This window comes from Amborella trichopoda, chromosome 4 (genome assembly GCF_054954075.1).
Source record: "Amborella trichopoda isolate Santa Cruz 75 chromosome 4, AtrichopodaSantaCruz75HAP2 v2.0, whole genome shotgun sequence".
Classification (NCBI taxonomy): Eukaryota; Viridiplantae; Streptophyta; class Magnoliopsida; order Amborellales; family Amborellaceae; genus Amborella; species Amborella trichopoda.
This window is the reverse complement of record NC_142339.1, coordinates 37,988,269-38,014,962: the sequence shown is the minus strand read 5'-3', so window position 1 is coordinate 38,014,962 and position 26,694 is coordinate 37,988,269. Positions and strand designations below refer to the sequence as shown.

General features: G+C 35.3%; 2 protein-coding genes across 19 annotated transcripts; both read left to right on the top strand.

Moving 5' to 3' along the window:
• Positions 1–719: 719 nt before the first annotated feature.
• On the top strand, positions 720–13,439 carry LOC18423812 (Tetratricopeptide repeat (TPR)-like superfamily protein). 18 transcript variants are annotated; one of them, XM_088865164.1, is made up of 7 exons: positions 720–2,843; positions 3,019–3,124; positions 3,428–3,501; positions 3,671–3,756; positions 5,038–5,172; positions 5,433–5,525; positions 12,665–13,439. In XM_088865164.1, the coding sequence occupies exon 1, from the start codon at positions 1,140–1,142 to the stop codon at positions 2,784–2,786; it is 1,647 nt and encodes a 548-aa protein (XP_088721290.1). In that variant the 5' UTR covers positions 720–1,139; the 3' UTR covers positions 2,787–2,843; positions 3,019–3,124; positions 3,428–3,501; positions 3,671–3,756; positions 5,038–5,172; positions 5,433–5,525; positions 12,665–13,439. The 18 variants fall into 18 exon arrangements, with proteins under 18 accessions (XP_088721290.1, XP_020531204.1, XP_006828472.1 ...); XM_020675545.2 differs by having other exon boundaries at positions 2,966–3,124; XM_006828409.4 differs by lacking the exon at positions 5,433–5,525.
• Positions 12,547–13,439, top strand: LOC148782434 (uncharacterized; the record flags this gene model as incomplete). Its single annotated transcript, XM_088864635.1, has 2 exons — positions 12,547–12,767; positions 13,101–13,439. Coding segments are annotated over 2 exons (363 nt in total), but the record flags the coding sequence as incomplete, so codon positions are not given.
• Positions 13,440–26,694: the final 13,255 nt, after the last annotated feature.

The following is a 26,694-nucleotide window of genomic DNA, read 5'->3' as shown; positions in this document are numbered from 1 at the left end:
TAAAATTCGAGGTGATGGGACTTTAGACTCCTTCAAGTCTAATAAATAAAAAATATTTTTTATGATAAAAGATTACTAAACCCTTAAACTTGTAGAGGTATTTTGGTGTGTGTATATATATAAAAGGTCCGGTCTGTATAGAACCAATGTTCTAAACAAACAAAATAAAGCACACCTTCAAATAGTATTGATAAATGTGGTTTCGATGTTGGAAATCTTTATGATAGCCTTAAAATATATTTTCATCTTTAATTATAAAATTTAAAACTTCAAAAATAGTGTAGATCGAGCAAATATATGAAAACTTAAAAATCTTGAAAATTAATGGTCCAAAAATGCATTACAAGATGCACTATTTCAAAACTTTAAATCTATTTTTTCTGATGTCCATGGATCTTCAGTTATGAGATGAACATTTTGAGAATATTTCGGCATAAAAAAAACCCAGTTTCTAGTAAAATTTTTGAGGTCCGCTCTAATTTGAAATCAAAACATCTTCATTTTAGGATAAAAAATTATTCCCAACTTAGCCTGTGCCCGAGGGAGTAAGTGTACAGATGATCCAACGGGAGAGGAAGATGCGGAACCCTTAAAAGTAAGATACGGACGTAAACGCTTTCTTACTTTCTTACACTCTCTATCCTTGTCTTTTTAACACTTCACAGTTCACTCCTCACTCCCGATTTCTCTCGCCTTCCCTTAATTTGACAGAGCTCCCTGTACTCCATGAATCGGCATCCCTACAAAGGCAAAGCGGGTGGGCTTCCATTTTCGATCTTCTCAGTCTGGAAACTTAGAGCGGATGTGCTTGTTGAGTGGTACCATATACATCATGCTCATAACTTCTAGGGTTTTATCCTTTTCAAATTTTTATAGCAACTTCGGCTTCAATTTTATACAGCTCTGGAAAAATTGCGTATATGATGAGAATTTTTCTGGTTGTGTTCTTTATCAAGTGGGCGTTTTTTTAGGTTTCTATTGCTTGTGAACATTTGAAAAAGTGCTGGACCGTTTTCTTAAGATTCTTCATTGGATGAATGATCAATCTTATTAATTCATGATACGAGAAATCTGGATATTTAACTAGACTAAGCACACAGAATAGGGATCATCTCGAATGTGCTAGTCTTTCTATTTAAATGATCGAAGAAGCCTTGCAATTCTTTGCTCAAGCCAGAAGAGGCAAGAGATTTCCTGAGGTTAGCAGGCTGATTCATCAATTGATGAGGTCAAATTGTGAACAATTGGCACTGAAAATATTCTCTGATCTGGTGGGAAATGGTTACCACCCGCATTTATCATCTTGCAATGCAATTATCTCCCTTTTTTGCAAATTTGGTAGTTTTAGTGGAGCCCAGCATCTTCTAAGTATCATGCCCAACATTCAATGTGAACCAGATATTGTGAGTTATAATTCTTTAATCAATGGGTATTGTCAGTTCAGGAAATTGAATGAAGCTACCTCAGTATTCAACACAATTCAGAGAGGCGCTTATAAACCAGATGTAATTACATACAACATTTTGATAAATGGATATTGCAAATATGGAAAATTGAAGGAGGTTTTGGTTTTCCTTGCTTCAATGTGGAAGATCTATACGCCCGATGTTGTTACTTACAGTACTTTTATTGATGCTCTTTGTAAATTGAACAAGTTGGATGAGGCTGATTATGCTTTTCGTGACATGTCGATTGTTGGAATATCACCTAATTTTGTGAGCTTTACTTCTCTTATTGATGGGTATTGCAAATCTGGATCCATCGATAAGGCATTCAAGTTATATGACAATATGTTGAAGTCCTCTATTTCTCCAAGCGTAGTTACTTATAATGTGCTTTTGAATGGTCTTTGCAAACAAGGCCTGATGGAAAGATCTGAACAACTCTTTATGCAAATGTTGGAGAGAGGGGTGATACCCAACGCTGTCATATACACTTCCTTGATAGATGGGCATTTCAAGAGAGGAAATGTGGATGAGGCAATGGGTTATGTGAAGAAAATGTTACATCAAGGGATCAAACTTGATGTTCAGGCATATGGGGCCATTATTTGGGGCCTTTGTAAGAAAGGACAGTTGTGTGAAGCGGAAGGACTCATGGTTGAAATGGAGAAGAGAGGTTTATGGCCAGATAAGTTAATATTTACCACTCTTATTGATGCCCATTTCAAAGAAGGTAACATGATAAAGGCTTTTGGTTTTGTCAATGAGACGCTCAAGAGAGGTTTTGATTTTGACACTGTAATGATTTCGTCACTCATGGATGGCCTCTGCAAGCATGGGAGATTAGATGAGGCAAAGGAACATCTCAAGAGATTGAACCAGGCGAATGCACCAGCAAATGAAGTTACATATACTGTACTGATTGATGGGCTTTGTAAGGAAGGGAGTTTAAGTGAAGCTGAACTAGTTCTTAAGGAGATGTTGGAAGCTGGTTTGATTCCAGACAAGTTTGTATACACATCTTGGATTGCTGAACTGTGCAAACAAGGGAATATGGTGGAAGCATTAAAATTGAAGAAAGCTATGCTTGAAAAGGGCATAACTCCTGACTTACTTACATTTACTTCTCTTGTATGGGGGTTAGCAAATAAAGGTTTCATGATTGAAGCTGAGCTAGTCTTCAATGATATGCTCTGCAGAGGCATTGAGCCTGACTTTGCTGTTTATGATGTTTTGATTAGAGGGTATTTGAAACAAAACAACATGAGTGAAGCTATAAGGTTGCAAGATGACATGAAAGAGAGAGGGTTGCTACCTATTGCATATAGAGTGGCTTGCAGCTAGTGGATCATGAGAAAGCTAAATACCCATGGTTGCCAGCTACTTTCAACAAATTAAAGAGTGAGTTGCTTCTGGAGTGGTTGCTCTTGTTGTTCCATTTGGCTGAATTGGACTTAGTGGCATGGCTGACATGGGCTACACATTATCCTATCTAAATTATCTATTTTAAATTGATATTGTAGATGGGTTAGCTGGTCTTCTTTCTGACATCAGAGGATTGTATATGTCCTTTTAGACAATTCCAGAGTCTGCTGGCTTATCGATCATATTCCAACACATTAATATTTAAGCACTTGAGGACATATTGGCCTTCATTCTGATCTTGACTATGGATTGGAAATGTAGGTAATTTTTGTCCCTGTTGTAACAATTGGTATGTATAGATCCTGTTGATTATTCCATCTCTTCTTTGCTAAAAAGAAAGATTAAGGTGGTTATAGGAAAATAAGATTTCTCTCATTGTTTTGGTTTTGATACTGATGATCTCTCTCAGTTATTTATTTAAAATGTATTTTACTATTTATTATTATATAATTATTTTTACCAATGTTTTAAACATACATTGATTCTAGTTCGCAATAACTATGCTGAAAATGGATTACTTGAAGCTGGTTGACACGTCAGTCTCATTATATGGCCTACAGAAGTGGTTACACCAAGGGCGAGAGAAGAACTTGGCTTCTATTTGGAAGTATGGAACCGCAAGGGGCAAAACAATGTGAGTTTAACTTGCTCCATTTCATGCCAATATCTTGTGGTTGTATTTCTATTTCTTTCTGAAAGTCAATAACTTGTGGTTCTTTCATTCCCATGTTTATTACCAATTGGTTCAACTCAACACTTTCAAATTCATGGAATCATCTCGTTTGGCTCTACCTATGAGAAAGTTGAACCTGCCATCGAACATCCTCAGAAGGTTTTGGGAGTTAATATTGTTAGACTTCAGTTAGCAATTTTTTGTTGCTTAATGGAGGTACTGTGAAATTCCTTCTATTTCTATGGAATGATTCATATTTATAAAAGGAAATAAGAGAAAATTTGACCAGAAAAAAGAAAAGAAGAGAAGTTGGACAAGAAATGCAAGATTCAGGAAACCTAATCAAATTTAGAATTCGAAAGAATATGGCAGAAAATTGTTAACATTCACATTGAATCTACTCACGAACTATGTAAGCATAATGGCTGACATTCAAGTGCACAATAGTTGAAAAATAATTGTACTGTCCAATGTGCCGAGACTCGCCTCAGCCGAGTCATGCATTGGGCAAAAAGCCCTAATTAAATTAGGAAAAACTAAGAAATTTTGAAAAAAAAAGGTTTCTTAAAAAGTAAAATAAAACCAAAATGAGCTTTAAAGAGTAAAGATATGCTTAAAATGTAGAGAAAAATGGATTCAAAAAAAAAAAAACTGCTTTATAGGTAATTTGGGACATTTAAAAGATCCAAAAAGGGAAAATATGGAATAGAGATTATGGCAAACAAAAACGCCCTAATCTTTGACAAAAACATCTAACTCATATAAAAAAAATTATGAAGCAATCTCAACTTTTTAATAGTTTTAAAATTGAGCATCCCCTTAGACTGCAACAAAAACTCAACTGTTGCATTTTCTGCTACATTAAAGAATCTGATGAGAGGCATTATCATTTTCTGTTGCATTTTGGTGGATTGAATTTTTATCTTTCCTTTGCCATGACACAAGTCTTTAGATAAATAGGTGCAACCCTAGGTAAATTTCTTATGTAGATTGGACAATGCTAGGCTACAATCTTCTAGGCCATACCTGATTATGTATAAAGTTTGGTCTAAATAATTAATGTAGGGAAAGAGTGAGAAAGTTTTAAAAAAAACTGTGAAGGAGGTTGAAAAAATGTCTTTGTCAATGAGCTACAAGGTAGTCAACCCCTCAAAATTTCTCTTCACAAGACTCAAAAAAACTTAATTCTCTTTTTCTCTAAATTTTTTCCTGGTCAAGACTATCATTTATATGGAACACAAAGAAACCGAAACCCTAAACCTATCCCCTATCCTGCATTAAACCCCTAAAAGGAATCCTCTGCTGTGCTCATTTGTAAAAGAAAAAACAGAAGTCAACCACATATCACACTTTCCCACTTCTTAAGTAATTCTAGTCCTAATAGATAACTACCCACTCCTATCTTTATAATTCTATTTTTTGTTGCATCAATAATTTATAGATTGACTGTTGAAGATTCCAAATGTGACTCTTGTCTTATTGGTTCAAATCTACCAGGGTATTTAATGGATTCCTTATAAAGATCGATATTAGCTTGAACTTGATTGACTTTGATGATAAGAACTCATAAACTCGATTGCTCAGACCAAGTTACAGACTTCTTCATGCATATGCTTCCATGTCATGATGCAGGTATTCTGTTTAAATTTATTTTCTTTCTTTACGATGGTTCCTTTTAGCTTTATTTTAAATGACATTTTGGTACCCTCCAATTTTAGGAATTTTTTCCCGATTCTACTGCTCATAAAAGAAAGATAATTTAAAACAGAAAATTTTCAATTTTCCTTGAGATTTATGCAGATGCTAATCAAAATATTTGTGTATTGAGTTGATGCTTTTGTTAGCTATCTATATACACACATATTAAAACGCTAATATCATTTGTCATTTAGGTAATAGTAATCGCAAGAACTAAGAAGCAATGAGAAATTGACTTGGTAAAGAAATGGCAATCATGGCAACGGAAATCCAAAGGCAAAAACTTCGTAAGTAATACCTAATGTTAATCAAATGATTAATTGAAAAATGCTCCAATGTTTTTTCTGGTAATCAGACAATCCCCCAATTTTAATCAAGAAACATAAAACACCTTAGACTTGCTAAATGTTTGAATTAGAGTGTCCTTCTTTAGATATAGAATTCTTATTAAAGATCTCCACGAAAGGCATCATCCATTCTTCTGTGTACCGCACAATCATTCTTGAGCTATCTTATTGCATTTGTGAAATTGCCTGATCTTATCTTTTGTTTGTAAATGCCTTCCACCTGCTGTCCACAACCTGCTGCAAGAGCATGGACCTCCAGTCAAAAAAAATTCTTGATCCCAAGGAGATCAATGCATTTTGCAGTTTGCCATAACTTTCTTGGATCACATCAGCATGCCCCATCAGATCGAGATTTTAACTTATCTAGTCACCAAAAAAATGTGAGTTTCAGAAGAGCAAGGGCTAGAGGCCACTCCACTACATGAGTAATCTTTGGGCTGAATTTCATTGCTTCTATCGTTTCACATATGAGATGAAGTCATCCTAAGCCACAGTGGCTGGTATGCATTTAAAATACATATTTAACTCACATAAAAGGAAAGAGTTTTTTCTCTGTCTATAAATTGTGTAAATAAGCAGTGAAATGCGAGACCAACCACAAATACTATTATCCAGACCCAATTTATGTTATTGGTGGGGAAGCAACTGAGTCCATTGATCCTCCTTCTTCCCATAACAATGACATAAAAAGTCACATTTTGAGTTGTTCTATGTTGGTTAGTCCAAATGCCACCACCCTAGGTGGGGATTCTTTCCTCTAAGCCTTGCTCCCATAAAGCTATAACGCTTCAACTCCAATATAATTTTTTTTGCCCCGAAACTTCACTTTGTTCTATCAATTTTTTTAATAGGTTATGTTTTTAACTCTTGATAAGTTTATTGATCTACATTTTTAGTTATTTATGAATTTTGTATTCTAGGGTTGGTAGATTTAACATGGCCCAATCTCTCATTGAGTTGAGTCGAGTTTCTCTTTTTAATGCCTTGTCCTTGTCCAGGATTCTGCATTTGGTGTTTCCAGTTATGGTGTCTGAACATGGTTTTTCCAATTGTGATGCTATACTCATTCTGTAACTCTCTAGTGGTCAAAATTATCAAACTTCATAATTTTATGTGGCCAAGTTCCATGCTTTTCACTTGTTTCTCTTGGCGGCGTATAAAATTTCATGCTTGGTATTCTGATTTTTGTCCATTTATTGGATTTTTTAATTTTCTTTCTCTTGCTGGTATTAACTATGTAAGTCTTCTAGTGTAATTCTTGTATTTTTATTTTCTAAACTTGTTCCTCTTGTTATTTTGATATGGTGGAGTAGTTAATGCTAGCTACTTCCTTTTTGAATGAAAATTTGTCTTTTGGTGTATTTCGTGTTACTTTTCAGAAATATGACCTTGGAGGCTTATAAATTGGGAAAACTATTGAGTGATTTTCTTATGAAGGGATGGTGTGTCGAGCATGTTATTCATTAGTCTCAGTGGTATGAAGTGTATAGTGTTTTTAAGTGTCTGGGATTTCCAACAACTGAGATGATGAGCCTTGCAGCTATTGGAAATGGTTGGTTGGTTGAGCAGCTTATTCACAGGGCTTCATCGGACTTAGTTGCATCCTAAGTTATACTCATCACTATCCAATGCAATTAGGGTTCGGTATAAGAATGTTATGGCTATGGGATTCTAACTTTAACACAAAAGAATGTCTGTGTGTGTGCAGACAAGAATGAAGAAAGTGAGTGCATCTCTAATTATGGTCACTCAGTTTTGAAAATTGGATCAGTACAATGATTCCTGCTCTGTTTAGTTTTAAAGAAGGGAGACTAGGCTACAATCCTCATGACTATTAAAAATCCATGGTCTTGAGAGTGATGATTTGTTTAATTAGTGGTTGGATGATGATGGAAAGTGGGTTGCCCCAAATCTCTAAGGGCCTGTTTGATAATTGGAAGGTAATGTTACTTGGATATTGGAAGTTCTTTCTCAGGAACTGGAACATTAACTTTCAGGACTGTTAATAAATGTGTTTGATGACTTATCTGGAATTTTAAGGAGATCCGCGAACCTGCGTTTGTTTGAGCCTGGAGCATTTGGCTTTTGGAGATCTGGGAATAAGCCAGTTGTAACCGTTTATGAGGCTGACATGTCTTCTATGAGGAGATTTTTAAGTCACCCTGCATCCTCAGCAGGTTGAACAAAATGAAACGGCTAGATCGAGCCTCTTCTTTGACAACGAGTACAAAAAATAACCGACCTTAAAACCAATTCACCGTCACATGCAAAGAAGAGCAATTTCGAAATGCTTCAATAGCATTTAACCATGATCATCTCATGAAAACTACATTAATATTGATAATGAGATACAATCATAAAGTCAAGTGGCTATTACAAATATTATATGACTCCATGAACAAACCCATACAAAAGTACACTTGATAATATGTTATGATTAAAAAGAGTTTGCTCATATCAGAATCCTCATCCATATTTCCACAAAAAACTCATTCAAACTCAAGTAGAACCTAGTTGTGCACGTTTAGTCGATTCCCTTGATTAGGATGCCCACTGGACAATCCATTATCGAAGACAATGTCCATGATATGGGTAGGAGGAAAACATCTATTCATGTTATTGGCTGCCCATTCGTTATCTTGTGCAAGTATAATAACCCAAAAAAATAAAAATAAAATGAACAAATTTACAATCTAATAGGTTACATTGTCATAAAACATGTATTAAAAAATAAAATACTTGTACGTACTCCTCCCAAACTGGACCGGTCATCCTTCTGGTTTCCTCATCAATTGAATTCTGATATGGGTCATGAGCATCTTTATCTTCCTGTAGATTTGTCTAAATCATTTAATTCTATACTTTATCATGTCCATATTAAAGTAATTGGTGCGTGTTTATGCATCTGGCTCCTGGTCTGTGCAGGGATGTGTGTCTTGTCAATCACTTCGATATAATCCTATTAATGTCATATGAAATACCTTTAGTTCAATTGTATAATATCGTAAAGTTATATGAATATTAACCCAATTTTTTACATTGAAATATGGGTAAAACCTTTTTATATCATCTAAAATGTGCTTAGGTTTTTCACTACTTGGAGGTTGCAAGATCTGGGGTTTCAATTGTAAGATTGACATTAAAACTCTGTTGAAATAGAAGTTTGACCATTTGCTCTGAATGCTGGAAACATTCATGGATCGCCTTATTACGTTGATCGTGTTTCAGGGTGCAGAAAATGGCCACTTGTTTGTCCATTAAATGTCTCGTGTTAGTAATCAACAAACTCTCCTTAAGAAGCCTACAAAGATCGAGAAATGCAACCCTCTCAATTAGGGTCCATTGAGGAATTCTTCCATCACCTTATGCTTTGCTCTATTTCCTGACATTGTAGGTCTGGTTCCAGATGAGGAATGAGCTCCATTCCTTTAGACAAAACAACACAAACATAATAGGAAAAGTGAACCGTGTGTCAGGGGACGCAGCGTCCCCCAATGCACCAACCATCCATCTCAAAATTGGATGGTTGGCGATGGTGGTTCCACCCAAGAGGGTCTTAAAAACACATCCAAAGATGTCAATTTATATTGTTAAAAATTTAGTCATTTTTAATATTCATGTTCACCATTGTGGAGCATATCCACCCCGAATTTTGGATCCAAAATCCAACTCTAAAATGGATTATGGAGAGAGGACTAATGTACCAAGAGTGACATGAGAAGAATTAGATATGAGCCATGTAAGGCATGCTGAAGAGAACACAGACAGATAAGTTGGTGGGATTGCACCATTTATATTAAAGTTGAACCAACTTCACTGTAATATTCTTTTTGGTTATTGCTGACATGATTCTAGATCAAAGTTTCTAAATCTATGCAAATACAAAAGTTATGCTCCCAATCATAAGCTTAAATAATAACATCTAAAATGTTTTCAATTAAATCATATCAGGTTAGTGTTAGGCAGGTGATTATGGCAGGACCAACAATACTTCAATTTGTGCATGATATGTAATTGAGCCAATTTCAATGTTTAAATTAACTATTTTTTATAAAGTAAATTTTAAATTAACTCTTCATAGATAACCACCAAGCGCACATCCAAGTCTAGCAGAACATTCCATTTGTGAGAGAGAGAGAGAGAGAGAGAGAGAGAGAGAGAGAGATACCTGGTTGAGTTGGCTTAGATCGGTGTGTCATATGCTGAAGTGCTACAGTAATGAGGAACGTTTGGTTTCTGGAGTTAAATGTTCCTCTAAACAAACATGCCCTAAAAAACCACAGTGGTTCCCATTCTCCTATTGTCATTGCCCTATCTTTACTGGTCTGTGGATGACCTTGAAAACCATAGATTTTCTATGATCACGACTTTTTATTGGATACTTTCCACTCTGAGGGAAAGGTGCACCACATTACTTGTGATGCCAACTTAATTATCTGTTTGATTCAAGCAGACAATTCACGTATCGGACGCCATCGAATCTTTTGTGAGTAATCTACTCTGTGTAGTCAATTGAACTTTTCAAGTCTCATGCATCTCATCTGTATCATTGGCACACTATGCATCTAAGGTTTGGAATTTATATGGTACCGCATAATTTTAGAAAAAGAATTCCCTACCACACAGGGAAAAAAGAAGGGATGGTGTTGTTCTTTTCCTCTGATATATCACTAAAATGAAAATAATGTTTTTTATTTAGATCATATACTACGAGACCATTTGTATTTGTCACAAGGAGGTCACAATTGCTACTAGCCATTAGATGTCAATTTGGATGGCTTGGAGTGTGTCACAAAGCGAAATTTTCGTTGAACTCCAAGTCTAGTCGCTACCACACTCACATCCACCAGATTTGAAATCTGACAAGCAAAAGTGATTGTGATCCCTTTGAATTAAAAATAAATAGTCTCTTTATATACTTTTCTTCATTTATTTACCTTGTGCTTGTAGGCATTGAGATGAGCTTTTCCCTTTGTGATTCTCAACACTTGGGTTTTAGGTTTGAAGGCCATGCATTTCTCATGAACTCCGCTGGCATATAGGCAGGTAGAGAAATCCATGGAGCTTCATTTTCGGGGTCTTATCGTAAAGGAAAATGGTTTGATAGGGGCTGTAACCTTATCAAAATAAGTAAAGCCCGACCTCATAACTCATTAAAAATTGCAGTTTTGAAAAAACCTTTAAGTCGATCATTTCAGCTTGAACATCATGGTTGTGAAAAGAAAAATGATTTCAAGTTCTAAAAATAGTGTATGTTGCAACAAATTATGTAGACCATCCATTTCACCCTAAGAAAAAGTATTAACAGATCTGCATGATCTGGACCATTTTTTGAATTTCAAAATTTATTGTCTGTGTTGAGAATTGATTTGAGAGCCCTCATGACGATTTTCGATGCCCAAAGTGGTTTCCGGATGAGTATTTGAGGTGGGACTTTATTTTGTTTTCATAATGCCTGGGTCCTATAGAAACTTCATCCTATTATAATTGGCAGTGTAAGTGTATTATTATTATTTTATATTATTATTATTATTATTTTGTTAATGTTTCAATTTTTGATTACTAATTTAATGCGATGCGAATTCTTTTCTTAGATTCATGACTATTGCATGATAGTTATTGGTGCATCCTGATATTGTACCATAACTTTTGTGACTCGGGGGGTTTATTGGGATATCATGAGAAGAACATAGAATACAGAATAAAGTAATTGCACATTCAATGCTCAAGGTTAATTCTGATCACCGTGCACCAAAGGTAAATGGTCTCATTATATAAAGGTTAATTCTGATCACCGTGCACCAAAGGTAAATGGTCTCATTATATAAAGGTTAATTCTGATCACCGTGCACCAAAGGTAAATGGTCTCATTATATACTTTTCCATGTATTTTTTTTTTTCCCCTTGAGAGGGTTACATATCTTTTGAAAAATATTTATACCACCATAATCATGGGGGAGAGAAGCCTCAAGGCCCGGACTTTTTTGAAGTCATCACTTAAGCATTTGCATCAAATTCCCCTATAAAAGGAAAGCTAAAAATCCTAGCCAAACCCAGCTTAACATGAACATCCCCATTTGCCTCCCAACTTACAAGAAATCCCATGGCATCCTCCTTCCTCATTCTTATCTCCTCTCTTATCTTCATCTCTCTTCCTTTTCCAATGGTGACTGCAACACCATTAACAGATCAGTACTCAAACAAGACTCTCTCACTGCCGCTGTTTTATCGCCCTCTCTCGTATAACTCGTCCAACCTCCAACCTCCATCTTCATCAGGGAAATTTTACCATAAATTGAAAGCTTCTTTCAAGAATAGATCTGGCCCCTATCTTTCAGTAACCGTCGGCACCCCACCTCGGCCCCAACAAATGCTTCTTGACATTGGGGGCATACTCACTTGGATTATGCATGGGAACTCAAACTCTTCTTCTTGAAATCCCTCTGAGTCTTTTCCTTCTCCTCCCTCTCATGCCACATCACCTTATGTAGAGACTCCAAGTTCACGGAATGCGATCATAATAGTAGGTGCTCCCACACTTTCATTATTGATATTGCCATGGCTGTAAACGGCCACCTAGCCAAAGAACTTATTCTTACAACTTTTTAACTTCTCCTATGGTAATTGGTATCACATCCTACCCATGTTTCAAAAAGCCCACCCCCTGTACCTGGTGGGCGGCGGCGTAGGTGGTTATGCGCTCAGGCCTAGGCGCCCGTCCAAAAAAAGCGGATATCCCTGTTATGCCTAGACACATCCCGAGTATTTTTGAGTCATTTTTTTAATACTAAAAGTGAAAAATTGTGGGTTTTAAGGGGTTTTAGGTTCATTTGGAACCTAAAACTCCTTAGAGTCTATTTTAGAGAGAAAAATCCCAAAACAAAAAAATTATACTGGGCCCCGCCTAAGATCTGGGCAGCTTGGACCCCCGACTGCTTAAGTGCTATGTATCGTTTTTTGAAACACTGCTACTTTCTTACATTACTCTTCCATTTCCAGCAGTGGCCTCAACATGGGGAAACTGTCTTATATATCTCAAGTCAAGATCTCAAAATTCTCTTATTGCATTCGTTCTTCAGGCATATTTTACATTGGAGACAATCCCGATTCCCACTCATTTCGGTACACCAAGCTGGTATCGACAAGCGATAAGGAAGCATACCAATTGAAGTTGAAGAGAATTTGAATGGGGAAGAGTACTATAGAAGTGTGGAAATCAACTCAGCTGCCAAACGGCGACCACCAGTAGGGAGAGTCAATTATTGATTCGGGGGTATTCATACTTGAAAGGCCAAACCTATGATCCTCTCAAGAAAGAATTCATGTCTCAAAACAAGAGGTTTCAGAGGTGGATGAAGCATAGCCATATCACCATGTTGGGGTTGGATTTGTGTGATGAGGTGGGGCCTAGGGAGATTGATGCTTTTATTAAGAGCTTGCCAAGCTTGTTTTTGGAGATTGGTGATGGGGCTGAGATGAGGATAGGTAGAAGGAATGTATTCGCGCAGGTTGAAGATCAAATTTGGTGCTTTGCGTCTGGGAAATCGCAGAACAAACTTTCTTCCACAATGTAATTGGGAGCCACCATCAGCAGAACATGTGGGTGGAGTATGATATCAAGAAGCATCGTCTCGGCTTTGCTCATGCAAATTGCTAGAGGCAGCGGCAAATTCGTAAAAATCTCCCCCTGTCAATCATCGGAGATTCTTCCGTGTTAAAATCTTACAATTATGAGAGTTGCTTGGAAAAAGAAGTTTGGTTAATAAAACAGCGGAATAAAATTGAGAGTGTTCTTCATACATAAATGAAGCTATTATGATGCACTTGCTCGGCAGGTGTTATATTTTTGAGTGATTTATGTACTGGCCCTAATTTGTTTTTTAAAATTACGAAATGCTCCATTTATAAGTAGAAATTACAAAGAAGGTCGGTCAATTTTTATTTATTTTTTAAATAAAATAAAATAAAAATTATCTGTTGGTCCGAAGATAAGGCATTGCCTTACTAACGAAAAATCTAAATAACAATAAAAATAAAAGTTCGGACAGAGAATTCCCCAGAACAAGGGGCAATTTTGAAAAAAATAAAAAAAAGGTTAGACCAACCTTCTTGGTAATTTCCACAAATGTTTCTCAAAAAAATTCATATGGTCAGTTTCCTAACGACAAATCCCTCTCCACAAATGTCTCTCAAGATTATTCAAAAGGTAATATTGGCTTACAGCGATCGTTGAAAAAAAATATAAACATATAGATCCGAAAATATATGAAGGTCACTTTATACCTGAATCAAGTATAACGAATAGTAGGAGGATCGTCTTCAAGAATCTAGAATCATGAGGTTGAGCCTATTTTGATGCTCTAAAAGTGTTGCTACTGGTCTTTCCTTTTATGAGAATTCAAAGATTGTGTATCAGGCTTTCTTTGATTGCTTACTTTTTTTACTCACAATCGTTTTCCTTCTCTTTTTTTAGCTTATGGTTCTTTTTGTTCTTGCAATTTCATTCTTCAACCATCCTATTTACTTACCCTCATTTGAAACTGTTGGAAGCTCGATCATATATCAGTCTCCAACATAGGTACGTTTTATGTTGCAAGGAATATGCAAGGAATCTGTAAGAGGTGATTCTGAAAATCTTATTTTTCCTAAACTTTGTATGTGCAAGCTTCCTTTTCAAATGTATTTCTTAATTTTTTTTCAAATACCAAAAAATGTATTTCTTAATTTTTTCTTCAAATACCAATTTTTTTTAAAATGAGTATAGAGATCCGTGTGCCTCTCTTATATTTTGCGACTCACCTTAATGTAGTAGACTTATCTAAATAGGAAGCTTTTAAGATAGGGTGCAGTTGGCATACAGATGCATTTGTAGCGGTAGAGGTAAGGTGCGCTTTCAAATTTTATCATGGTATATAATTTTGATGTAAAATGTTATTAGGATTATCTCAAAATCTATTTTTATATCTACTTATAAAATTTTAAATTTCAAAAATGGTTAAAATCAAGTAGATCTATAAACATATGAAAATATTGAAAATGGACGGTGTCGATAATATGTTGTAAAATGCACTATTTCTGGGACTTAAAATATTTTTATTCTCATGGTCATACATCTCAATGTCGAGATAATCAATCAAAGTGTTTTTCAACATTAAAACTACCTTTTCCGATAGATTTTTGAGGTGTATCCGTAGCTCTACATTATAGGTGAGATATAAATTATAGGTGAGATATAAATTATCATGGATGATAACTCATGGGTTATTTATACTCTCTTTCTCTCTTATTCTCTTTCTCTCTCTATCCTTAGAGTTAGAAACTTGTACTACAACCTCTATACAATTAGGGACCCTTCTTAGTTTCATGACATGTATCCACCTTTTAACTTTTGCTTAATAATGTAAAACTAGTTGGATTACGAGTGTTCCACATAAAATTGAAATATGAGAATACATAAAAAAAAAATTGATAATTTAGAAGTCCTTAGCAAAACATAAAAATCAATCATGAATCTTGAGAGATTTTAAACATCACATTACAAAACATAAACTTATTAAAAATTCTTAAAAGATATAAAGCTGAATTTCTACTTCATGGTAAAGACACAAAATTATTTTCTAACATTCTAAAATTTATAATAATAGTAAAAATTGGTTATGATTAATTATGGATACATAATATAATTCATAAAATTATATTTATATTTTTGAAATGATGATATGTAAATCTAAAAAACAAAGTCAAAATATTTTTAAACTTAAGTTTACTAAACTAGAATATAAAATTTTGAGAATAATTTATGGGATGCATCAAAACTCCTTAATAAAATTATGGATTACATGTGTTGTACCTAAGAATGAAATATGACAATACATAAACCAAATCTCTTCAAAATCTAGAGGATAATATTATTTTGTTGGACAACATGTGGAATGTACTGGTACGATGATCGTACTATATCAAGATGACTATAAGCATTTAAAAATGCCATGATATGTATCATTGTTTTTTACAATGTTAGTTACAATGTTGGAATTATGGGAACAGATATAGAAAGGGAGGAAAGAGAAACACCGAGCTTAGCTAAGCGGTCAACATTGATAAATATGGAACAAGGAAACCCTATGGCCAAGTGAAGCACAAATATGAATGATCTTCAGCTAGAAGACATGAAGGGACCAAGGGATTCTTTGCTTTTGATTACACCATTTGATAACATTTAGAGAGTCTCATTCAATCAGAATAATGCCCTGAATATCTCTGATAATAATGATTTGCAGGACCTGAAGAAGAGAAACTATCTCAGCCTAGTTAGCCGTGGTAGAACCACATGGCCCATCATAAGAGAAAGCCGTGGTAGAACGACATGGCCCATCATAAGAGAAGACAGTGGTACCCTCATGATCTCTAAAAAGATCACCTACTCCAGCTTGCCCAGGATTTTCCAAATAACTTCCATCAAAATTTAATTTATAAGCACCTTCAGGAGGAGGGGTCCAAGTAATGATGGGCGGTATTTTGGAACATAAGAGAAGACTAGGGGCTTTAATTTAACAAAGATATCTGCCCTTGAAATTCCTCTCCCATCAACAGTAATAGAGTACCAATTCCATAAGGTCTGCAAAATTTTATCTCTAATGCTTGCAAGATCCAAAGACCTTCATTCAAAAATGCGTCTGTTCTGCTCTAGCCAGATCTGCCATAAAATAACACTTTTGAAGATATTCCAAAAAATAGTTCATGTTTTGGGCAAAGATGTAAAGCTGAGATGATTAATAACTGAAATAAGATCTCTTGGCATGATAAGAGTGATACCCAAAAGACTAAAAGCCCACCTCCAAATATCATCTGTAAAGGAGCAACGTGGCAACAATTTTTTTCATCGTTCTTACACATTCGACACATATTAAGAATGATTTTCCCCCTCTTTCGAAGATTGTCTATAGTAAGATATTTATCTTGTAAGGCAATCCAAATGAAAGCTTTAATCTACATGAGACACATATTAGGAATGATTTTCCCCCTCTTTCAAAGATTGTCTATAGTAAGACATTTATCTTGTAAGGAAATCCAAATGAAAGCGTTAATCTTCATAGATATATGCCATTTGTAGATTACAAAAAGATAGTCCTTGGACCATCTTAAAGGATCATAGAAAAGTAATCGATAGGCAGATTTAATATAAAAGACCCTGTCACTTTCACTGTCCCATATAACATTGTCTTCACCTATAAGTGAGATATAAACATCATGAAGGATAAATAATAAATTCTGAAATTGTGAAATGACTTGCTCCGGCATTCTGCTATAGCTACATTCAACATTTCATACGGAGGCACCCGACAGTGAGCAAGAGAATTAGTTTGAAAGTTTTGCCACCGGAGAATTACTCCTACAGATAGATCTGAAAATATAAGGTATATGAGCTGATCCGTGTGTCACTCAGTAAACTAGAAGAAAAAATCGTTACCATTACCAATAAGCCAGCGAGAATTATCGAGCACCATATTTTTGCAACTATAAATTCCCTTCCAGATTTGTGAAGAAAATTTACCTCCTCTTCCTGTTTTAATCAAATGAGTGAAATGTTCAAAACCATACTTTGTGCTAAGACATCTTTCCATAGCTGACTGGGGCCTTGAATGATTCTCCACCACCACTTAGAGAGAAGAGCCAAATTCATTTATTTAAGCTTTCAAATTCCTAGGCCACCCATTTTCATTGGAGTGCAAATTTTATCCCATGCTACCAAATAGAATTTTCTATGGTCATCTTCGAAAGAACCCCATATGAAATTGTGCATAAACCTTTCAATGATTTTAATAACATCGACATGAGATAAATATGTAGATTTTCATAGGTGGATTTGACAAGGGTAAGACGACCTCCTAAGAAAAGAGTCTTAGACTTCTAGAGATCCTGCTTAACTTGGTACCGTTGGATTAGAGGGTCCCACACAGACCTAGGAAGCCTCAAATCTGAGATATAAACCCCCAAATATTTGAGAGGGAAAGAGTCAATTCTGCAACCAAGAATAAGAGCCAAAGAAAGAAGCAAATCATTGGCACATGAAACTCCAACCATAGAGGTTTCATGGAAATTCACTTTGAAACCCAGGGCTAGTTGACAACATAAGAGGAAAACATTGAGATTTTTAATCATGACTGAATCTGCATTACAAAAGATCAAAGTATCGTCCACATATTGTAAATGTGAAATAAAAGACTTATGGGTCCCAGCTTGGAACCCCTCCAGTCTTTCCCAGCTTGGAACCCCTTCAGTCTTTCTTTCCTCACTATATTTTTAAACATCATGCTGAACCTTTCTGCCATCAAGGAAAAAATGAAAGGAGAAAGATGGTTGCCCTGTTTAAGACCCTTAGAAGCTTTGGAAAAACCTTTGGGACAACCATTAATTAGGATGGAGAAGAGAGCCGAAGAAAGACAACCCAAAATCCAAGAAATCCACTTGGTGCCAAAACCCATACATCTCATATTTTCTTGAAGGACTTGCTATTCAATGCTGTCAAAGGCTTTTCCATATCCAACTTGATAACAAACCCAGCTTTCCCTTTAAGAGATCTAGAGTGAAGGCATTCTTACGCAATCAAAATACTATCTGAGATCAGTCTGTCACGAATAAAAGCAGATTGTTCACCTGAAACCAGAGAAAGGATGACCACTTTGAGTCTTTCGGCCAAGACTTTTGCAACAATTTTATATAAACTCGACAAAAGACTAATGGGTCTAATATCTCCTATGTTAGCAATGATATCTTTTTTAAGAATACGAGAAATATATATGGAATTAATGCTTTTGATAATCTTACCACTGCACATAAATTCCTTTACCATAGACACAGGAGCTGATTTCAGTAGTCCCAAAAAACGTGGAAAAAAACCAAAAGGAAACCATCTGGTCCGGGGTGCCTTATCACCTGCTAGCCCAAAAACAACTTTTCTTACCTCTTCTTCAGAAACCTCCCTCTTGAGGTCCTTTTCCAAATCAGGGGATAACATTTTGAATAGAACCCCGTCCAAGATAACCCCAAGATTATGCTCATAGGAGAAAGCCTTAAAAATGATTGATGATAGCATTTTCTTTACCCATAGAATCTCCTTCAAAAACTCCAGGTATACGCAGTGTTGTAATTTCATTTTGCCTCCTACAAGAGTTCGCTATGGCATGAAAGAATTTTGTATTATGGTCACGCTCCTTGAACCATTTAACTCTAGACCTTTGCCTCCGATAGATTTCCTCTAGTCGCAAATAATCATGCAATTGATTTAACAAAATGTTCTTATTACCTAATAATTCTGTAGAGAACTGTTGTTGTTCTTGAACATGGTTTTCCAACATCTCAAGGTCCATAACAGTAGTATCAATTATGTACTTAATCTGGTATCTGGTAGATTTCTTCCATGCAATGAGTTTATGCTTTAGCAAATTAAGTTTCATATGTAGCTGATACCCTGCACTTACCAAAATAACGTAGTTACCTCAGGTTTGTTTGATGATATCAACTACATCAGGCTCTTCAAGCCAACCAATTTCAAACCAAAACGGCCTCGGATCAGCAATTACTTTATCAGTATGAAGACACAATGACATGTGATCTGAAGAGAGCTTAGTTAAATCGTTGACCTTAACAAGAGGAAAGACTTTCTCCCATTCGGCAAAAACCAGGAATCTGTCCAGCTTGGAAAGAATTAAGTGTATATATATATATATATATATACACTCTCTCTAAGAATTTAATTATTTTTATTATTTGTACTTTTCTCTATTCTTTTTATATCTCTTTCTCTGTATCTTTCTTTACTTACACATTCTCTTTATGATTCATTTCGCTTGATTTTATTTTCTCACTTTGGTTACTGCTTCAGGGTTATTATATTGCATGGTTTGTTACTTTGCTACACTTTTTATTTATTTTTAATTTTATTGTTTCTACATTTTCTGTTTGGTCTTCTTTTTTTAGGCAAAAAAATATTTTTTTTTTTGGTAAGTATTAAGCAAAAAACGTGATAATGGAGTGAAGCAATTCCTCTCTCTATTTCGCACGTGATTTTTTTGGTTGGGTGTTTTATTTATGCATAAAATGTTGTGAGACTAAACTAATCGGCTGAGGGAAAATCTCTATCTCTCTCTGTCTCAACCTTCTCTCTGTCTTTGTATCTCAATATTTAATGTAATATTTAATTAGGTATGCTTGAGGCAAGTGGAATTCTCTTTATGTGTATGAGGTGAGAGAGAAGAGATGGAGAGGCAGAAAGAGCACATAGACATAGACATAGAGAGCTTCTCTAGCATTGTTTTTTTTTTTTTTTTCATGAGATTGAGGGATACAAATATTTTTATATCCAATTAGTTCCCTATTATAAAACCATTTTTAGTCTCGTTTAATATATAGTAATAGATAATCGAACAAAATGATAATTCATGTAAATATTATCTAGCTTTCTCTCACTATTTTTCTTTTACACTTTGTCTCTCTTGATTCCTTTATTTAAAATAGCATTTAGTCTCGCTTAATACATAATAATAGATAATTGAACAAAATGATAATTCATATAAATATTATCTAGCTTTCTCTCGCTATTTTCTTTTGCACTTTGTCCTTCTTGATTCTTTTATTTAAAATAGCATTTAAATTTTTTTGGTCTTCTTATAATCTTATTTTATGATACCTATAATCTTATTTTATGACAAACAATATATTTGAATTATTTATTTCTTTCATAAGAAATAATAATTATTTAATAAAATTATTCAATTATGAGGATAAATTCAATAATATATATGATCATATTGAAAGATAGACTAATGCGATTTTGCAAGGAAATATATATTTTTTATTTTTCTTCTTTTCATACATTTTCTTGGCTTTTTCTTTTTTTTTGGCAAAGATCAGTTACAAGTAGTCTTATTACAATAACTCTTACTTCATAGAAAATTAAACTAACAAATCCAATATCTTAAAAACCTTGATGCCATTAAACCAACTTTCTTTAAATAAAAAAAATATCCAAAATTCTTCTGCTTGGGAATATAAAATAATATAATTAAATATAATAAGAAACAAAAAGAGAGTACCGGAGATTACCTCAATTGAGCTTATTACATCCCACACTGAGTCATCACCATCCGATGGCGGGATCAATGATCAGCCTTCAATCTCAACCGAGAAAGCAAGTTGAGGCCAAGCCACACCAATAGAACATGAACCCCTTTGATCACAAACTCAAACTATAGGTGAATTCTCTTAGCAAGCTAGTTTTAGAGAGAGGAATTCTCTTTTCGCTAAAACCTAAAACCCTTAGCCATAAATTCATAGTTAAGAGATGGGCGAGAGGAAAACTCCATAGCCTAAACCCTTAGGTTCTTTCACAATGTGGGAGAGACATAAATCAAAGATGAGAGAGTGGGGCATGCCCCCTTTGGGCTTTCATGAGAGAGAGAAACTTTCTTAAGAGAAAGATATAAAGATAAGGTATAGAGATTTTGGGTTGAGATAATTTCTTTTTATAGGCTTTAAATGATATTAGAGTTTCTTAAGATTTTCCTTGGCTTGCCTATTTTTGTGAGATTGAATATGAATCATTGATCTTGGGTGACTTATGGGGTGAGAGATTTGAGCCATCCATTTCATAGATGGGCCATCAACATTATGAAAAGTGCTAGAACCTTTATCCCCCTCTTTTCTTTGACCATTATCCCATCAATATAAATCAAATAAAATAATATTAATCATAACGTTGTGTTTTATCTAAAAATATGCACAACCGTTATCAAGCATGTTAAAAGATTCACTCAAATCTTTTTGAACCACTTATCCTATAAAAGATAGGAAACCCCCAAAAAGTGGGGCGTGCCACCCCATGAGAATAGGAAGCCCCAATAATTGGGGCGTGCCACCCATGTGGTGGCTTTTGTTACCCCCCACCAATTTAAAACATGGTGGGCCTATGTGCATAAGGGGCCCTAATGCTATTTTTAAATATTTAAAAATCAATAAATAGTTTTAGAATTAACTTGAATATTTAAAACATTAAAAATCAATATCTTTGATTTTATAAATCCAAATTGTATAAATAAAATATCCAGATATCTAGAAAAATTCAAATAATATTTCTAAAATCATATCATTATAAAATAAACATAATTATATACATTAGATGGGATAATGATCCATATGGTGTATGAATAAATAATCGGGGGCACTCCACCTTCAACTGTGGACTACGGACCACACTTGCTTTATCAAACCGATCCAGTGTTTTTCATGACTCATAGTCTATGCATGGGCTCATTAGTGGGTCATAAAAGTTTAGTCGATGAGCCAAGGGGTCGCAATCCCAGTTTGTGGATTTCATGTTCTCCCCTAGAGACGGGCCAAAGTCAGTCAGACCTGATGCGACCATAGCTCCAATGACGTATATAAGTATCTCTCGCACATGCATACGCTTCACCCTGAAAAGTTGCTTGCTTTCCCGAAACAATCTATCAATATGCATATTGTGTGATGGTATATGAATGAAGTTTTGGCCCCCGTCTCTGAAGGCCACCATCACACATAAGGGTCACACAGTCCATCGGCTCACTCATCCGGGCATACTCCGACCTCATTAAGGGATGACCCATTAGAACCCTTATCAGTTTATACCCTATGCTCAAGTAACATGGGTTTTTTCCAACCGACTGGCCTAGACTGTCAAGTACTGTCCAGTATCAACAAACATCATTTGCTTAGTATAGTCCACGAGGGACCACATTCCCATGGGAATAGGAAGCCCCAATAATTGGGGCGTGCCACCCATGTGGTGGCTTTTGTTCCCCCCCGCCAATTTAAAGCATGGTGGGCCTATGTGCATAAGGGGCCCCAATGCTATTTTTAAATATTTAAAAATCAATAAATAATTTTAGAATTAACTTGAATATTTAAAACATTAAAATCAATATCTTTGATTTTATAAATCCAAATTGTATAAATAAAATATCCAGAGATCTAGAAAAATTCAAATAATATTTCTAAAATCATATCATTATAAAATAAACATAATTATATTCATTAGATGGGATAATGATCCATATGGTGTATGAATAAATAATCGGGGGCACTCCACCTTCAACTGTGGACTACGGACCACACTTGCTTTATCAAACCGATCCAGTGTTTTCCATGACTCATAGTCTATGCAGGGGCTCATTAGTGGGTCATAAAAGTTTAGTCGATGAGCCAAGGGGTCACAATCCCAGTTTGTGGATTTCATGTTCTCCCCTAGAGACGGGCCAAAGTCAGTCAGACCTGATGCGACCATAGCTCCTATGACGTATATGAGTATCTCTCGCACATGCATACGCTTCACCCTGAAAGGTTGCTTGCTTTCTCGAAACAATCTATCAATATGCATATTGTGTGATGGTACATGAATGAAGTTTTGGCCCCCGTCTCTGAAGGCCACCATCACACACAAGGGTCACACAGTCCATCGGCTAACTCATCCGGGCATACTCCGACCTCATCAAGGGATGACCCATTAGAACCCTTATCAGTTTATACTCCATGCTCAAGTAACATGGGTTTTTTCCAACCGACTGGCCTAGACCGTCAAGTACAGTCCAGTATCAACAAACATCATTTGCTTAGTATAGTCCACGAGGGACCACACTCCCACTCAGTTCATGTTCCACTATATCATTTCATTTTACAAACACTCATAAGGCTTTAATTGGCCACACTCACCCAACATCTCCCATTTGGCCTTTGAAGGCCGTACATTCTATCTTCCTCACTTTCTCTCATAGTTACAATCTCTCTCTCAAGCATTTTTCACTTATTCTCTTTCAATATATTAATCATGGCTTTTGCTATCAATCTTTTTGTAAAAAGATTTATAGAGGCAATAATTTTTTCTCTTTGCTACTCAAATCTCATCCCAAAAGTGGTCGTAGCACATCTTTCATATCGTATCACGAATCATGGACCTATTGTTGCAAAAAACCATCACGTACCGTCATCGCATGTGGTCGTATGTTCATGGGCTTAAAAGAGTTCTTCAAATAAGTTGCTCCTTATTGTAGCCATAAAACCAATGGCACATATCTCATTCCTCAGGTGATAGAAACATAGTTTTCTATGCTTGGAGTTCTTATGAAATCGTGGCTCTTTTGATACGCATATCACCAATGTATTATCGCAAAAAATCCTTACTGCCTCACAGCGTACTGGGTGAAAGTCAAGGTGATTAATAAATTTATTTATCCTTATGGCATCCTTGGACGCCAAATAGTACGCCACATATTTTGCCTCCATGGTGGACAATTCCACCACATCCTGTTGTACCCCCTCCAAGCATGAATACATATCCAGATGTAGACTTTGCATCAATTGGATCCATGAGATAACTTGTACCTGTATATCTGAATATCCAAGCAGCTAAAAAAATGTGGGACTGTAGCAGTTCCCACTCAATTATCGCACATACAATATATACATTCTTAGTGTTCTTTATGCGATAAGTAATTCAATACCCGTTAGTTTCACAATATGCAAAACCTTCATGAACCACAAATGTTCAACCACACTTGTCATCTTGGTAGTAAATTCATACAAACCAAGTTATCGAATCAACACAACATGTGTCAAGGACGCCTAGCAATATGACCTTCCTTCAACATTCTTTATGGTTCAAGGTCTTAGGTAATCGATGATTTTAAATAACTAGAAATATGAGTCAAGGTATATAGGTATTTTAAAAGAAAAAAAACAGTGCATGATAGTTTTTCTTCCACTTTTATAAATACCTTCAAGACACAATAATTTTCTCTTTAATAAAAAAAATATTGACTTGATATATATATATATATATGCACTCTCAAGCAATAGTTATATAATAGTATGACAATTTCAAATGATTTTTATAAAAACTTAGTGGACCTTATAAGACTATGTGGTGCTTTTAAAACCATATTCATAGACGTTTGATTTTTCTCAAATCATCCAATTTAATTTTAAAATATATGCTCAGCCCTCATAAATCATTTTACTACATTCACTTTTAATTTCCTACCAAGTCAAGTTCATGGGCTACAAAAAAAAACAAATAATATATACCATCTTATAATTTTATGCAAAATAAAGCATTACTAAAGAATGATTATTAAAGCCTTGACAAAATACTTTATTTTTTACAAATATGGAGAATTTATCAAGAGACCATCATTACATGCAACACATCTTATTATAGATATTATTAGGAGGATGGTCACTAAGATTGAGTTCCATCATAACACTCCCTTCGTGCTTACAGATTTGAATGAGCCACACCCATCTCTTATATTTCATCCTTAGGGCTCAAAGCTCTTGATCAAATCACATCTCCATGTGTATCACTACCTTAAGTAGTTCATACTCTAGTACAAAGAGGCACTAAAACACATGATATTCATAAATCGGCTCTTTTCAAAATTGTTAGCACCTATCACTTAATGCTCATACACTCTATACATATTCATAAAACAATTAGCTAAAATATAACAAAAGCATATTAAACATAAAATAAAAAGTTATTGAATCATCTTTCCCTATATGATCTTACCATATAATGTGGGATAGATTTCATACGTCAAAACTACGTAGTGTGGGACCTGGGCTTTCTTGATTCATTGCTTTTACTTGTTTGACAAGCTTTTGTGATATTGGAAGAGCACACAACTTATGGAGAATATAGGTTATCAGTTTCACATGCACGAAGTGTCCATCCTTTTGGCACTTAGATTCTCCCTGTCTCACACTGTGAAGAAATAATCTTCTTCATCTCATTATTTTAAATATCACAATTTCAATTCTCTCATTGATCTTTAGCGTTTCTATGCTACCACCAAGTCTATCTATATGTCCTTTCATTTTGAAGAAAATATGCTTTTATAGGTATTGTGTTTCTCCTTATTTCAGCTATTCTCAAATCGAATACTCTTCACATAGATCTTATCAACTCTGTATTACCTCTCTCTCTGAAGCTTTATTATAATAAACCATACTCATAGCACACGATAAAAAATTTTAAATGAGCCCTAAAAAGGTCTTCATTATGAAGAATCCAAAGTTGTGCCTTAACGTGCCACGTCTTTTAGTTTACTGCAGAATCGAATATGAGCATCCCATGATAAAAATATGATATTGGTTAGGTGTCTTTATCTCGTCCTTCGGGTCGGGATGACCTGGTGGCGTGGTTCCGGGTTCGAGATAGACCCGGGACCTGAGATCGCTCTCTCGGGAACCACGTAAAGAAGATGTGGGCATGAATACCAACCAGTGAGAGAGGAATTAGGGTCGTGAGGTGGAACTTACTTCATGCGGATCAGTGACACGCTCGGGCTGCTCGCATGGGCACCCTCTTAGATCACGAAGAATGCCCCTCAGGCCTATTGCCGGTTCGGACTCAACTCCCTTGACTCATTTTTATGTGTTCATGCACACACATATGTAAGATGTCCAAACAAGTGGGTCAGAAGACCCTGACTTGTTGAAGATGAAGTAAAATGAAATGAAGTGAAATGAAAATAAAGTGGCATGAAATAAAATGGAAGTGGATGATTTAATATGGAACTAGCAAGTGGAATGAAATAAAATAAATGAAATGAAATGGGTAAAAAATAAAATAATATGAAATAAAGTAGAATAAAATAAAGGGGATAAGTAAAATAAAATAAAAGGGACAAAATAAAATGAGGTAAATAAAATAAAATATAAGTAAAATAAAATAAAAGAAGTAGAAGAATGAAATAAGAGAAGTAAATTAAGTGAAATAAGGTAAAGTAAAATAAAATAAAATAAAGTAAAGTTGCGAGAGGAGAGAGAAGGTAAAAGGGGGAGGAAGATTGCAAGAAATGAAGAGAAGGGAACGAGGGTATGGGAGGCCGCCGCCTGTGTTTGGTTGAGAATGGCAGGGAGAAGCAAGTGGGGGCGTCACATGGAGAGAGAGACATGGGAAAGAAAAATAAGGAGAGGAAGAGGACAAAATAAGGAAGATAAAGGGACGGGTGATGTGAAGAAAGAGATGGGAAAAGTAAGGAGGGGAAAAGGACAAAATAAGAAAGAACGGTGA

What these genes read in the sequence shown, in the direction of transcription:
- LOC18423812 (XM_088865167.1), top strand. Translation starts at nt 1,140, where the DNA reads ATGATCGAAGAAGCCTTGCAATTCTTTGCTCAAGCCAGAAGAGGCAAG.